We start from the raw sequence: 15,540 nt of genomic DNA on the forward strand, positions 1-15,540 counted from the left end.
AATCTGAACCTTTTTACCCAAAACCTACAGCCACTAAACAAAGCTTTCCTCATTTGGGTTGTAGTTTGGAATATCAAATGTAGAACATTAACCAAAATATCAAAAACCAAAATATCGTAGAGGTAAATGCATTTAGGTAAGTATAAATTTACTATTTGTAACTCTACATCTATGTACCTTGGAGCTATATATATTATCAAGGAACATTTTTATGGAGTTGAGTATTTTGTTCCTAAACATTATGAGTAGCGTCCTTCCCAGACAAGGTACTCACCAATGCCTACGCCACACACAAAGATTAGTATGACACTTCTTTATTCTTCTGTGTTTAACACTGAACTCAACATTTTAAACCTGCATTTACTTCCCTATGCTCTAATGCTTACGTGACAGTTCTACTGAGTCCATCAAGAGCCATAAGGGTTTGGTCCATACAAACTCACACAACGCTACATCTCCCCCTCGGTTAAATCATTTTTTTTAATGTTTTACAAATATATACAATTAGAGCTCGTCAATCAGTCTTCGTGGCGCTTGGAACAAACTTCCAGACCATGTCTTCAGAAACTGGGAATAGGCAGTAGAAATGTCCATGACTGGCATAGGTGATGGAAAACAACAGCAGACAGGCGCTTTTCACTTGTCCTTTCAGACGCATTATCTACAATGTAATCAGTGTGTGACGAGCAATGAGCCACATGTTGGAATTGCCAGGAGTCTCACGTAATGAACTTCTCAGGATGTTGGGCAGTCACCATGTGTCCTTTGCAGGTCACAACATGAAATAGTTCATCATCGAAAGACTTTCATTTTCTATGCTGATGAACAAGAACTCAATCTCCTCTAGTGAAAGTGACATCTTTTGCATGTCAACGCTTGTGCACATAAGTTTTTATTTTCCTCTTACCATACAAGTCTTTCATGCATGTTTCTTCCTCAATATTTGCTCTTCTATTGATCCATTGAGGTACTTGATCATCATGGCTCTCCCAAATATCAAGGTGGCAAGGCTTTCACCTGTGGTTGAGTGAGGGTTTAAGTCGTAAGCTCAAAGAGTATATTTTAAGATAGCTGTAATTTCAAGCTTCTCTAGTACAGAACGCTTGACAGTTTTCTGTAGAGTACTCATGAAACACTCGACAAGGCCATTGGCCTGTGGCCAAAAAGGGGTGCTCTTCTGATGCTTCACATTAAGATGACAGAGAAGGTCTCTGAATTCTTGACTGTTGAAAGGTGGTCCGTTGTAAGACCTTAAGATTGCAGGAACACCCCAGGTCATGAAGATGCTGTCTAATCTCTCAATGACATGTTCTTGAGTGATAGATGAGAGATCTTGGCTCAATGGAAAGCTGGAATATTCTTAAAGGATCACCATGAGGTGATGTCTGTTGTCAAGGGGATTGATGAAGAGCACTGCAATTCTTTCCCATGCATGCATTGACAAGTCTGACATATTTAACGGGTGTTGAGTAGTTTTTGATTACAGGGAGTTGCATAGATGTCAGGCCTTTAATCCTCTTTCAACTCTACCATCGAGATGTGAAAACTAGACTCAGGCATGAAGAGCTGTTTGGTGGCAACAATTCCATGATGTCCTTCATGGGCAACTTCAATTATCTGCTGTCGCAGAATCTTCGGAATAACAAGTCTTGAACCTGTAAGGATAATGCCTTCCTGACTAACGGACAGTTCATCTTTGACATTCTTAAACTTTTTATATTCACTGTCACTGGTGAGAGGTCGAGGGTGCTGGTACCAAGACTAACATGTAATAATGTCCTTCAGTTTCAGCATGGCGCTTGACTTGTGGCAGTGACAATTTGTTCCAATAAAATTTAAGCTGGGGTTGTTGATTTCACTATGAATTTTTAGTAAGCTTCAGCAGTCTTAGAATGGGTGCCAGGGCATTGTACAGACACTTTTAAATAGTAGTCAACAGGGTTCTGATCTTTCCATGGATGATGCACAATGGTGTAGTTGTATTTTTGCAATCACAGTCCACAACGTCCAATGCAAGGAGACATTTTTGCTTTGAATTTCCAAATATAGTCAACAATGCTTGATGATCGGCCACAAGCATGAAGGGCTTGCTATACAAGAATATGTGGAAATGTTCACAAGCCCACACCACTGCTAAGAATTTTTTCTCAGGTTAAGAATAAACACGTTCAGTTTGGGAAAAACGTCGGATTACAGAAGCCACAATACGCCTTCGAGCATTTGGGTGTCCGCTGGTCAAGGATGGCACCCAACCGACAGGGCTAGAGTCAACAACAACCTCAGTATGAAGCTTTGGATCAAAGTATTCCATTTCAGTAGCATTCTCAATAGATTTTCTGGAAGCTTTGCCTGCATTCATGTGAAAAGAAAAGAAAAGAAGCATTCTTTTTCGTCAAGTCTCTTAATGAGGCACTGATAGTGGCAAAGTCTTGTATGTGTCTAGAGCAATAGCTGGCCATGCCAAGGAATAAATGGAACATGTAAACGTCTTGTGGGGTGTTGGCAGTTGACAATGTTTCTACTTCAGCTGGATCGGGTGTCATGCCCTGTCAGAAAATATACAGCCAAAGAATTTTTATTTTGTCTTATGTAACTCACATTTCTCAGCATTCAAAGTTAAACCGGAATCAGCGAACAACTGACACACTTGCGTTAGAGCTTTGTCATGCTCCTTCTGTGTAGCTCTGAAAAACAATAATCCATAATTGAAAGCATTCATGACAGGCTGTATGTTACTTCGAATTACATCTTGGAATAGCTCTGCAGGTAATGGCACACCAAAACATAGTCTCTTGTAACTGAACAGATCAACATATGTAGAAAAGGTTGTAATGTACCTGCAATTCTCCTTGAGTTACAACTGATGATATCTTTTATTCAGAGATAGGCACGAAAATACCTTTGCACCATTCAATTGAGTTATCATGTCGAAATGTAAATGTAAATGTAAATTGATACTTGTATAGCACACTACTCACCCGCAAGGGTCTCAAGGTGCTGGTACGAATACCGCTGTGGAACCCATCCTGGCTTTCCCTGTGACGCGTCCATTCCTGGGCACCCCCAAGGTGGAGGCCAGGCATCCTTAGCGTTGTGGGGGCCGTTGTGGAGATTAAGCAAGCTATTGCCCAGAGTTGCAGAGTGGGACTCCATGATTGGAATGGCACCGAGGCGAGAATTATCAGGTCCGTGGAATTTTTGAGCCCAAGACCCGCCGAGGCGGGGAATTGAACCCTGGTCCCAGGCTAGACCTCTGCATCAGGGTCTGCTGCTCTAATCATTGAGCCACACTTCACCACTGAAATGGTTTTCGCAGGTCAAGGGATTCTAAAGCGTACTCGCTCATCTCGGCTTACACACCTCTAAGGTACTTATCCCTTCCCTGACACTATATTTGTTTGATTATTTTTAGTTTTCACTTAACGTGTACGTTACGGAATTGTTATACTTACCTGTCTGACTTTTTCGATTAACGATGGGCAGATTTTCGTGTCTTGGCGTGGACCCTTTGGATGCCGCGCTGCGCCTGCATACATTTACACCCATCGATGGCTGAGGTTAATTGCCAGCAATAGGCGCTCACACCCTTTGACCTCGGTGTTGGTGCGGCGATATGTACACGTAATCGCGTTCTCTTGTGTTTTATTGTGTGACTATTTAGACTCTGGCTTATATCCGTCTTGTAATTATTAACATGGGTTTCATCGTTCGGAGTGGCTACATTCCCCTTTGGAGTAACACCAATAGGGCTTAAGTGTAGCTTGGTGTTAAGTAGCAATTGTAGGCATGTTCTGGCACTGACTTTTCCCTTGTAGTTGATTAACACAATCCTTATACGTTGTTTTGAGCGGCAACTCTCTCTTTTGGAGTAACGACACCATTAGGGTTTGCTTTGCATTACTAACATTTTAGTTGTAGACATCTCAGGAAACATTCGTTTTCCCCCCGTCCTGACATGTACTGTTCCGCACTTTTTTCTACAGTGTACTCTTTTTTTGTGTGGGACTGTCCACTTTTCGAATTGAAGCACGTCTTTCACAGTTGCTCATCCTGTGCAGCCGGGACGGAAGTACAACCGGCAAAGAGGTGAGCCTCTAGACCCCTACTGATGTACAGTTTGTATTTTTTAAGAGTTATAGTCGGTGCTTTTACTTACTAGGTTATCACATTTCTGTAATTCCAGATTACTCCTCTCTTTCCGTCAGTCCAATAGGTAAGAAGTCTTTATACTATATGTCTTTTTTAGGAGTAATACGATTTTTTATCTAATATTAGACGATACATCTCACACTCCTTGCTCTTTTCCCTCTATTCCTTCACTTCTCTTTCGTCTACATCTTCTGTTTTTCCTTTGCCATGGATCATGTTCTGTATATTTACTAAACGTAACCACATGATTTAATGATCCAGTTAAATTTCTTTTGAGTCACATGCCAATAACACATGGCAACTTGTATTTTAGCCTGTACCGATCATCAACTCACGTGAGATGTTACACACGGCGGTATATAGATTCCATATACCCATTCATTCACTTTGTATTGTTTGTATTAGAGAAGATTCTGTTTAGAATGATGTTGTCTGGTTCACACTCACACCGTACTGGCACCTTGATGATCATGAAACTTTTTGATATTATTCGTCTGATCCGTACTTAGGGAGTGGTTTTGTCACTTGGGGTGCGGTTGCACTTCAGTCACAGTCTTCGCCCATGTCTGTTCTTTATGTCTGGAATGATATGTAACAATGTCTGATACATTGCCATTGTACATCCTTGTAGCCCTGAAGAAAGTCGTGGGTTCATACCCTGACAAAACACGTGTTGGCTGGGCATTGGATGTACATTAAATCAAGAAAAAACGTCACATTGGACTACTGTTGTTGCTGTGATATTTTGTTGTTTATACTTTTACGTGCTGCATTTATGCTGTAATACACAGATCACGTGTGCACAGGCCACTGTCGAAATGTGCTGACCTGGAATTCGTTCTCTTTCAATGGGCGTGTTTGTGTGACGCATATCCACGCAGATGCGTTCAGCTCCTTCACTGTACTTTTTGGGTACTACCACTATGGGAGAAACTCATGGAGTTGGACCAGTGGAATGCTCAATGATATTATGTTCAAGTAAAGATTCAAGTTCTTTTTCAATAACTTCCTGTAAGTGAAAAGCAATTTGTCTGTTTCTTTGAGCAATAGGACAGACCTCCTCGTTAATGTGTAATTGGACTTTCATAATCTTGAGTTTTCCCAATCCATGAAACAACGAAGGGAGTTGACTTACTATTTCATAATGAACATTCATGTTATAGTTCACGGATATCAGTCCCATATCAGCCGTTGTGCTGAAGTTGACTAAACAGGTGCTTGACGCCATACATTGAAGTACATGAACGTGTGCCTATACTTCGGTTTTCTTATGCTTCATCTTTGCTACAAATGAACCTTGACTTTTGAGTGCTGCTGTGGCCTACGTGTACACTTTAGTTTTCAATGGTGTAAGTTGGGGCAATGAAGACAGTGCATTATATTTCTCCTCCAGCATATTATTTATTGATTCACCACTATCAATAATTGATAGGTATTGGTGAACCATTGACTATTAGTGTGATCTTCGGAAAATGTTAAATGACTTTGGTGCTTTGTCGTGTCGATTTCTCTTGAACCAGTGTTTTTCCTCACAGTTGGCCAGTCCAACATGCACATGCTTCTTTGAGGTAAACATTGACATAACACAACCATCTTATTTACTTTCACTTGATATTGATACAGAAGAACTGTTTGATAAAGATTTGAATGTCGAACGCTTGGTGTCGATTTGCCCCAGCTGATGTGGTCGCTGGGCCTTATGCATTTAAACAACAAGAGAGAGAGGGCAAAGTAACTGGAGCCACTCTTGGTCTCCCTAAACTATATAAATCCAACAACAGAAGAGTATATCCGAAAAAAGAAGAGTTAGCAAGAGGAATCACTCTAGTTAAAAAGAACCCTCACTCACCAACCTAGTTGGTGACATGCTTTATCATTGGGTTCCCACCAGAGCTGCCGAATGCATCTCTGTTGTGCTACAACGCCTGATTACAGGGGAGCAGGTTTTTGTGTGTGATGAGAGTGAGTCTAATATGTGAAGGAAGTGATTTAAAAAGTGTCTCTGTTTTATCCCAAAAGATTTTTAATGGTGGAAAATCAGCACTATTAAAACCAAGTGAGTCGGATGTTCCTAAACTGGCTTTAATTGACCAGATCCATCCTAGAGTGAGAAAAAACGTTTGGTCAACATGTTTCTGCTTCTAGGTGTATTACATGAAACATTCATCAGGACCAGCTCACCACAGCGGTATACGCACGCTAAGGCGTCCCATAACCTGTGGTGGATTTAACCGAAAAAACTCACTGTTATAAAGCAGCCTTCAAAGATTTTTCAAAAGCTGTGAATATCTGTAAAGACAAGAACAGAAGACAAATTGCAAAGCATATAGTACATTCAAATTCTTGTACTTAGAAATCTTTTTCCGTGATTGAACTTATTCCATGGCACTTCAAAATGCAGCAGTTAAAGTCAACGCTAGCTTGTAATGGTGAAACAATTGTGGCGGTGACATGCATTGTTTAAGTATTGGTAATACATGTTATTCACGTACCCAAAAGAATGCCTGTTTAATTTTATGCACCCGGGTGTATTTTTCAAATAATCAGGTGTCTTTTCCTGCAATAAAGCACAGGTAGTACCAGCAGTATGTATGTTAAAATAACATGACTAACCCCCCAACATAAGGATGTTGGTGGATAAGGCAGACTGTACATATCATTTAAAATACCAGATTTAAAACCATGATAGAACACAGGGCTTACATTAAATAATGAGTAATGTCACTCCATGGGTCCTGGTGGGGGGCGGGACTCTTAGTCACAATCTGTGAGGGATAATAGTAAGATAAAAACCTTTCAATCAGAATACATCCAAGCATACCGATTAACAAGTTACCTTAGTGCGTATGTCGAGAGTCCACTCACTTGGCAAGAGTCGAGCACCCGTGTGGCACCTGCACACTCCCATCCATCGACCCCGAAGATGTTAAGGGGTCTGTTTCAGAAGTCTAAAAAGGGTGTGTTTGACCAGGAAAATTGTGCGTAGCTCCGCATTTCCGCGTCACGTGATCTTCTGGGATCACGTGATCTACGTATAAGACGCTGCGAAATGGGAAATCGTGAAAAAAGGCTACAACGCTAACCGTCATTGCCGGCAATAAAGTTCTTTTATAAAACAATTTATTGACTGTTTGCAATCCAGTCTTTAAGTTTCAATTTCAGTACTAACAGTATAAAACATTCGTACCCCCGATATTGGTAAGTTAAATGTTTGTGGATGATCCTTGTATTGATAAAAACAGCATGCCAAATATATTTAAGGTTTAGTGGAGCCAATGCTTAAATCGATCTAAGTTTCAGCATAAACACGGGGAAAAGGTAGATACCTATCTGTATACCTTCCAGGCTGTTATCAGACACAATGTTCAGTGTGACAGACTGTACATAAAGGATTTGTTATGACTCAAAATCCTAGTATTAGAGGGTAAATAAATTGTATAAACGTACCCACGTCCCATCCTGCCCTGGTCTTGGAGTGACCTAAATTTCACACTGTTACAGGGTCAAGACGCCCGGCACAACAGACTATGAAAAAGGGGGGGGCTTCTTGATTCAGAGTCCTGATATTGGAGGGTAAACAATTTATACAAACGTACCCATGTCCTATTACACCCTGGTCTTGCAGTGACCTCAGCTACAGTAATGCCCTTGATTCAGAAGTGTTTGCTCATATCTCGGCATTGGACTTATATAGCAGGATCTTTCATCAGATGTTAGAGCCTCATTACTGAACCCCAAGGGATGTTATCATTGAGCCCATGTATATGAGTTGACAACCGATAAATTCATAGTTGTTCCTTCTCAAACAACATCTGTGATGATTTGTTGCCAGGTCTGATTTGCTCTATAATGGTCCAACGCAAGTCATTGTTAGTGTGGTTATACTGCAAAAAATGATCATTCAGCTTAGTGGTGTTCTTCTTACACCGGATATTACTCCGGTGTTCGCAGATTTGTTGTTTTAATTTCCGGGGGTCATACCCACGTATCTTGAGCCACATGGGCATGTGATTAAGTAAATACTCCCCACCACGGATCCACGGGTTGGCGTCATTTGAAGCGAGGCTGAGTTGACCGAGACAATTACGTGGGTGACACCCTTCCCTACCCGTTACAGAGGCTCATGGAGCATTACCTCCTACATTACATGATTAACACATACTATTACTTGGTACTATTAGGTATCTTATTAAGTGCATGAAATTCATGCATTTTTCTCATGTTATCACTTTTGTATATAGCACACCTATTTGGTATTATCAACATAGTGAGTACTGAGGGGATCTTTCAGTCCTGATGAAGAAGCCTTTGCTTCAAAACATGTTGACTTTATAGAAGTATCCGCACATTATAGGCAGGCCATCTCCGCATCACCTTTTTACCAGGTCCAGCCTCGACGACCTATTAAAGTTTTTTAAGTCCATGAGGCCAGCTCTTTTTTAATTCACCTACCCTTATTCACTCCATACCCTTCCTCTCACTACCCCATCACCACACATAGTATTGTTGGAACAGTGCTCCCGCGTAGTCGTAGGTCGTAGCATGCCCCATCCTGCAGCAGGGCGGGAAGACCCCTATGATGAAGCATGACACCAAGGGCCCTTTTGGTGTGTGAGGGGTATTTAAGCAAACACTGTGTGCATCCACACCAGGATGAGAAACACACTTCCCTAAAACAGTCAAACCTTTAAGGTGGATCTATTTGATTTAATTACAGAGCTTTAGAGGAGGATGTATCCGCCCTAGTGTCCATGTACGACACTACCTCTTCACTCCCTCATTTTGTTACATAAAGCATGTGATTAAGTATACAACATTCGTAGAATTACAGTTCGTATGTGAACGTTGTGTCCATACTTTGCCCGTCTCCAATTCCAATGTTTTTGTAGATGTGGTCACATGGCAGACACTACACCATCCACAAGGGAAATTACCTGTAATTCGAGGTAAACCCCAGGCATTAAGAACAGAGGAATCCTCATTGTTGTTTGTTTTCTTTGGCTGTGTATGTACTAGTGTGTCCTTAATGCTTCTTGCTTTTTTAAAAGAGAAGAGGGATTTCTCCCCTTTAATGATATTACTTTCAAGAATTCGCCAATGTTTTCTGAAGGAATTGGTAATAGCGTTGGATGCAACTCTGTACGTTGTGACACAGGTAAGCGGAATCTCTCCAGGCTGTTTAGGCATATCCTCTAAGAGAACCTCTCTGGTTTGATTTCTAGCTCTTTTACAGCTCCTTGTTAGGATCCTTTCAGGATAGCCTCTGTTCTGCAGTTTCTTAGTCAATTCGCTGGACTGTGAATGGAAATCTTCCACCTTACTCCAATTGCACCGTATGCGAAGATATTGCCCATAAGGGAGATTTTCCCGCAGTGGTCTCGGGTGGAAACTGGAGAAAGCCAAGAAGTAGTTCTTAGCTGTAGGCTTGTGATAGGTTTTCGTGAGTAGTCTTCCTTCAGACTTCATTATAACCACATCTAGGAAAACCATCTCATCTCTATGGAAGGAGTTAGTGAACCTCAAATAGGGGTCACATGTGTTGTTCCAATCAAAGAATTCGAGGAGTGTGTGTTCAGATCCTTGCCAGATGACGAAAACGTCATCTATATACCTCTTCCAAAAAGATATATTAGAAGTATATGGATTACTCGCTGTCAATATGTGCTGGCACTCAAAGTCATAAACATAAAGTTCGGCCACACTGGGGGCGAATGTACTGCCCATCGATGTACCTGTGGACTGGAGGTAGAGGTCGCCCTTATATTCAAATAAGTTTTGCTTGAGCAGCACAATCAACAACAAACTGCTTGGGTGTCTGAAAATTCCAAGTTGCTGCACTTAATACCTCATCAAAGACACAAATAGTATCATCCTGGGGCATACTGGTATAAAGGCTCTCAATATCTAGAGATACCAGTATCGTTGAATCATTATCCACCCTTAGATCTTGTAAGAGAGCCAAGAAACTTTTGCTGTCTTTCAAGTAAGTAGAGGTATTTTGGATGAGAGGTTTTAAAAAGAAGTCGCAATATTTCGACAAAGGCTCTAACAAAGAACCAATGCCCGAACTATTGGGCGTCCTGGTGATGGTGTCCTGTTCTTATGAGTCTTAGGCAAAGTATAAAAATAGAGAATAACGCCATCCCCTTTTGTCGGAAAATCAGCCTCATGTTTAGTTATGTATCCATTTGTCTCCGCATGTTCAACCAAACTGGAAATCATGTCTCTCAGTTGGGGAGAAGGATCTGCAGATAGCGAAATGTAATTTTTGCGGTCACCCAGGAGGCGCCTGCATTCCTTGTCATAATCTTCGGCGTCCTGAATATCCACTCCACCCCCCTTGTCGGCTGGCTTTATGACAATGGAAGTATTGGATTGCAAAGATTGTGGTGCTTGGAATTCTACTGCACTCATGTTCTTAAATATTCCCAATTCCTGAAAGGATTCTACATCATTAAACACTGCTTGTTCAAAAGCACTTATCTCAGGTGGGACCGCATGTGGAGGAGGGGTAAAGGTGGATTTTAAGCGTAGCCCTGTATCGCTGGTGCAGTCAGTCGATTCAAAAGGCTTTTGTTTTTCAAAGTAAAATTTAAATTTACATTTTCTGAAAAACTTAGCAAGTTCGCAAAGTAAGCGGAAGCGATCTAAGCGTGCAGTGGGAACAAAGCCTATTCCCTTTTCTAAAACCAAGCATTTGGTCTGTGTCAGACTTACTGATGAGAGATTGGTGACTAGACTCTCTGATTGCTGGTTCCCGCTTGTGGATCTTGGAATTTGCTGCGTGTGTCTTTCCCCACTCCTTCCTCCTGTTCCCACTGGACCTGTTTGGTCCCTCTTCTCTTCACACGGCCTCTCCGGCCCCTCTCTAAAAAAGGCGGTCGGTATGTGTTCTGAGGGAATGGTGGTATTGGCATAAAATTAGGGTTCCAGGCCATCATCGGGAACACTGATGTTGTTGGAACTGATTGTGAAAGCCACCACCCCCTGGGGTGGGATAAGATGGCCAATTCTGCTGGTAATTGTGTTGTCTGTTCCTACCCCTGCCCCGCTGTCTAGGTCTGTAACTACCTCCACTGGACCCACTTGTGGTAGATCCACTGCCATCCGATGTATCAGAATGATCAGTATTCCTAGGTGGGGGTATGTAGTTGGGGTGGGCATTGGGATATACTTTCGTGAATGCAAAACGCTTTAAATCTTTCTGGAATTTTTGGGCCTTGGATTGGGTGAGGTTCTCTTTATACTCATTGACCTCTGTATTTAATTCCTCTAGTTTCTTCTTATACCCAGTTAATGTTGTTCTGAAGTGGGTTTCGGTGAGTTGAATCTCTACCATCATTGCCTCAGAAAGTCTGAGGGCTGTTTAATAATTAGCACCAACCAATCGCGGGTGCAGTGCCACGCGATCTGGGCCCACTCCTTTCTAAATACTGGGTCTTATGGGCATGAGTCGAATGTCACTTCTGGAACGGTCAGGGGCCATTTTGTCTTCGCACCATGACACACTTACTTTTTCCTTTGCCTTACACACCATCACAAAGTAGTTCTTCTGTTCACACCCTTTGCAGATCTGCCCAATGACGGGATGTTTACCTTTGTGTGGAAACGGAAATCCACATCTGAAGCACAAATTCATTTTCTGTGGAGAATTCAGTGGGTGTACCTAGACCTTGTGCTTCGGCTTATTTCTCACATTCATGTTTCACTCTGAGTACCTCTGGCTTCCATGTCAGCAGCTTGTTGATCAGCAAGCTCTTCAGTGTGTGTTTACTGGTAAGTCTTTTGAGGTAGGACTAAGTTCTTTTGCCGTTGCCAAATCATAAGATGCCTGGCCAGACTCTCTACCTCGTTATCACATCAAAATAATCGCACACACCCTTGATAAAAATCTACTCTTCTCCTCTCCTCATCTGTTCCCCCTCAAGATTCATAAAAAGAGGAGGCCAGTTCTCCTGGTGATTGATTAACACTGTGGTATCAGCTTTTTCTATAGTTAATAACTCTTTACTAGTTTTCATAACAGCCATGAAAATGTGTTGTTTCTAAAAGTAATCCCTTGTGCTTTACATGTGTCCATCATGGTCTGAGCCCAGGGGCGTAGCTACCATTGGTGCAGCAGGTGCAGTGGCACCGTGGCCTTCCGGGGCCCATTGAACTTTGCGGTTCCTCTGCAATGGCGGACGAGCGTCACCCAACTAGGGGGAACAACCTTTACAACGCAACTTTTACAACGCACTACACTTACAACGCATTTTTTACAACGCACAATCCATTACAACGCATGACATTACAACGTAGGACACTACAACGCATTTTTCAAAACTACCTTTACAACGCATTCCATTACAACGCATACTACCATTACAACGCATACCATTACAATGCATAATATAGTAATTTTTACCCCTATACTATCCAACACTTACCCTTCTATTGCACCCCCTGGAGTTAGAATAGTAATTTTTACCCCTATACTATCCAACACTTTCCCTACTGTTGCACCCCCTGGAGTTAGAATAGTAATTTTTACCCCTATACTATCCAACACTTTCCCTACTGTTGCACCCCCTGGAGTTAGAATAGTAATTTTTACCCCTATACTATCCAACACTTACCCTACTGTTGCACCCCCTGGAGTTAGAATAGTAATTTTTACCCCTATACTATCCAACACTTACCCTACTGTTGCACCCCCTGGTGTTAGAATAGTAATTTTTACCCCTATACTATCCAACACTTACCCTACTGTTGCACCCCCTGGAGTTAGAATAGTAATTTTTACCCCTATACTATCCAACACTTACCCTACTGTTGCACCCCCTGGAGTTAGAATAGTAATTTTTACCCCTATACTATCCAACACTTACCCTACTGTTGCACCCCCTGGAGTTAGAATAGTAATTTTTACCCCTATACTATCCAACACTTACCCTACTGTTGCACCCCCTGGAGTTAGAATAGTAATTTTTACCCCTATACTATCTAATACTTACCTTAAATGCAATTTAATATTATGCGTTGTAATGGTATGCGTTGTAAAGGTAGTATGCGTTGTAATGGAAATGCGTTGTAAAGGTAGTTTTTTAAAATGCGTTGTAGTGTCCTGCGTTGTAATGTCATGCGTTGTAATGGATTGTGCGTTGTAAAAAATGCGTTGTAAGTGCATGCGTTGTAAAAGTGTGCGTTGTAACGTCATACATCCCCAACTAGCTCAGAACCAGCAGCTGAAAAATAAAACAATATTTTTATCATCATTTTATTTTTCAGCTACTGGCTGAGCAAGCGTGTGTAGGGAGGGGCGGGTCGGGCCATGGGAGGGAGGATGAAAAAAGTGACATATGCACTTCTAAGTGCGCGTGTCTGTTTGCCCGGCAATCTTAGGTTGGCCAAATAGACATGCGCAGTTAGGTTTCTCCAACCCAGCAGTATTTCACAGCCGGGTTGGGGAAACAGCACAGACTCCCTGTGCCTTAGTGAGCATTGAACCAGCCCATTCAGGCCAATCCCCACGCTGCTCTCACACTATTGGTAATAGCATGAGAGCAGAGCAGCGTGGGGATTGCACAGGGAGTCTCTGATGCTGTCCCAGTGATTGCTGGTACCAGGAAGAAGTGGAACACCGAGGCGCAAGATGGCCGGCAGCTTCAGATAAGTCTTATTTTTTTATTTTTCTCTTCCCCCACTCCTCCGCTCGCACTCCCCCACGCCACGCCCCACCACTGTTTGTTTGTGTCCCCCACTGCTTTCCAGGGTCCTTGGCATCCTTGCTATGGTACACTTTGTTCCCAAGGATTATTTGTTACAGATTGTGAGCTTAATGAGTTCGGCAAATAAAACACTGGAATGAATAAAAATGCACAATTATTCCAACTTTTAGGGAGTAAATCTATGTGTGTATTATAAGCATGTAAAAGACATGAGAATATTTGTAAATACTCATGAAGTTGCGACTTTTGGATGTTCCAAAATTTCCTCTTGGCCACCCTTTGGCCCTTCCCTTGGAACCTTGTTGTTCTCAGTGTTTTCTCAAATTTACAATAAAACCTAATAAATGTCTCACATTTGCTAACATTTTTCTCTCAAGCTTACCCGAGGGTAATCTTTGGAAATTTCATCCTCCTACATGTTATCTCAGTGCAAGACTCTCCAATATGGAGCTGAAAGCATGCAGCTCTGTCGCTACCCAGTGTATACAGCCTATCATTAGATGTTTGAAAAAAGTTTAATATGTAAATAGTTATCACATTATTTTCCAAATATAACACTGTGTTCTTTTTTAAAATGTACTAGTCAACGTTTGCAAAGGACAGGTTTTATTTCAAGAGTTACCCTGAAGTAGAAGTGCACTTCCTAGAAGTCAATCAAAATGGCTTCCCTTTTTAAATGTCACCTACAGAGGACATTTAATGTGTCTAATTTGTCATGTTCTCTGTCTTTTTGTTAATGGTGATGTTCAAAGGTGCTACAAAGAGCTTAGTTGGTATTGCAATGAAATGAAGTGAATGAATGAAATGAAAAGACCATTTGTTAAGCGTGATAGCTACCCTCAGGCGTCCTAGCGCTACAGACAACGCGTGCAGGTGAAAAAATTGTAGCAAGTAATACGGTTTAACCACGCATGCATAGCTGAAAAAATAATAATTAATCTTATTTTTTTATGCATTCTAGCGATCGATCTTCTTAAACATGAAGTGATATTTAGCGTGGTTAGACTGGGCGCCACCATCATCATATGTGTTGGGTTTCTACTGATGCTTCTTCCGGAAGAGTGGGACGAGATCACGCTAAGATTCATCAACAGTCTGAAGGAAAAGAAAGCCGAAGAACACCCAGAGGACATCGTAGACTCTAGTGTGCATCCAAGGAGCAGGAGCAGAGCCAACGGGACAGTGTCCATTCCGCTGGCTTAGAACTGCCGACATTTTGAATGCACGTGAATGTATATTCTGTGAATATAATTTACTTTTCTCACTACTTGTATGCTTAAATGACAGTATTAATATGAGATGAATTATTACTTAAAATGAACAAATAAATGTTAAGATTTATACAGTTATAAAGGAACAGGTGTAAATGACCACAATAAAAGTTTTTATACCTAACGTTTTCAACCTGTAAGTTATTTGACTAATTATTTCTCTGTTGATCTTTTTATTCTCGATGTTATTGTCATTTCCAAAGTTACATACACTGTTGCATTAATGCTATAGAAATTGAAAAAATGGCATGACAGCCTTTGTGCTTTTCTTCAAAACATATGTGAGTCAAACATTAATGCTCTGTATAGCGAGTCCAGACCAGTGGTAATCCTTTGAGAAGGGGCGGAATTCCCAGTCCTCATACCTCCTCTGGTAGTTATCATTTTACTATAACATTAAAGTGTGTCAT

The 15,540-nt window shown here is 41.5% G+C and overlaps 1 protein-coding gene across 2 annotated transcripts in view; it reads left to right on the forward strand.

Moving 5' to 3' along the window:
- SLC35F4 (solute carrier family 35 member F4) overlaps positions 1-15,252 on the forward strand; it is a 527,883-nt gene extending 512,631 nt beyond the window's left edge. Inside the window, exon 7 of one of the 2 annotated variants that reach the window (XM_085626142.1) lies at positions 14,821-15,252. In XM_085626142.1, the coding sequence (XP_085482268.1) occupies positions 14,821-15,062 (242 nt within the window). In that variant the 3' untranslated portion in view covers positions 15,063-15,252. The remainder of the gene's footprint in view (positions 1-14,820) is intronic. The other variant, XM_085626141.1, reaches the window with a different exon arrangement.
- Positions 15,253-15,540: the final 288 nt, after the last annotated feature.

The sequence above is a fragment of the Triturus cristatus genome, chromosome 9, assembly GCF_964204655.1.
Source record: "Triturus cristatus chromosome 9, aTriCri1.1, whole genome shotgun sequence".
NCBI lineage: Eukaryota > Metazoa > Chordata > Amphibia > Caudata > Salamandridae > Triturus > Triturus cristatus.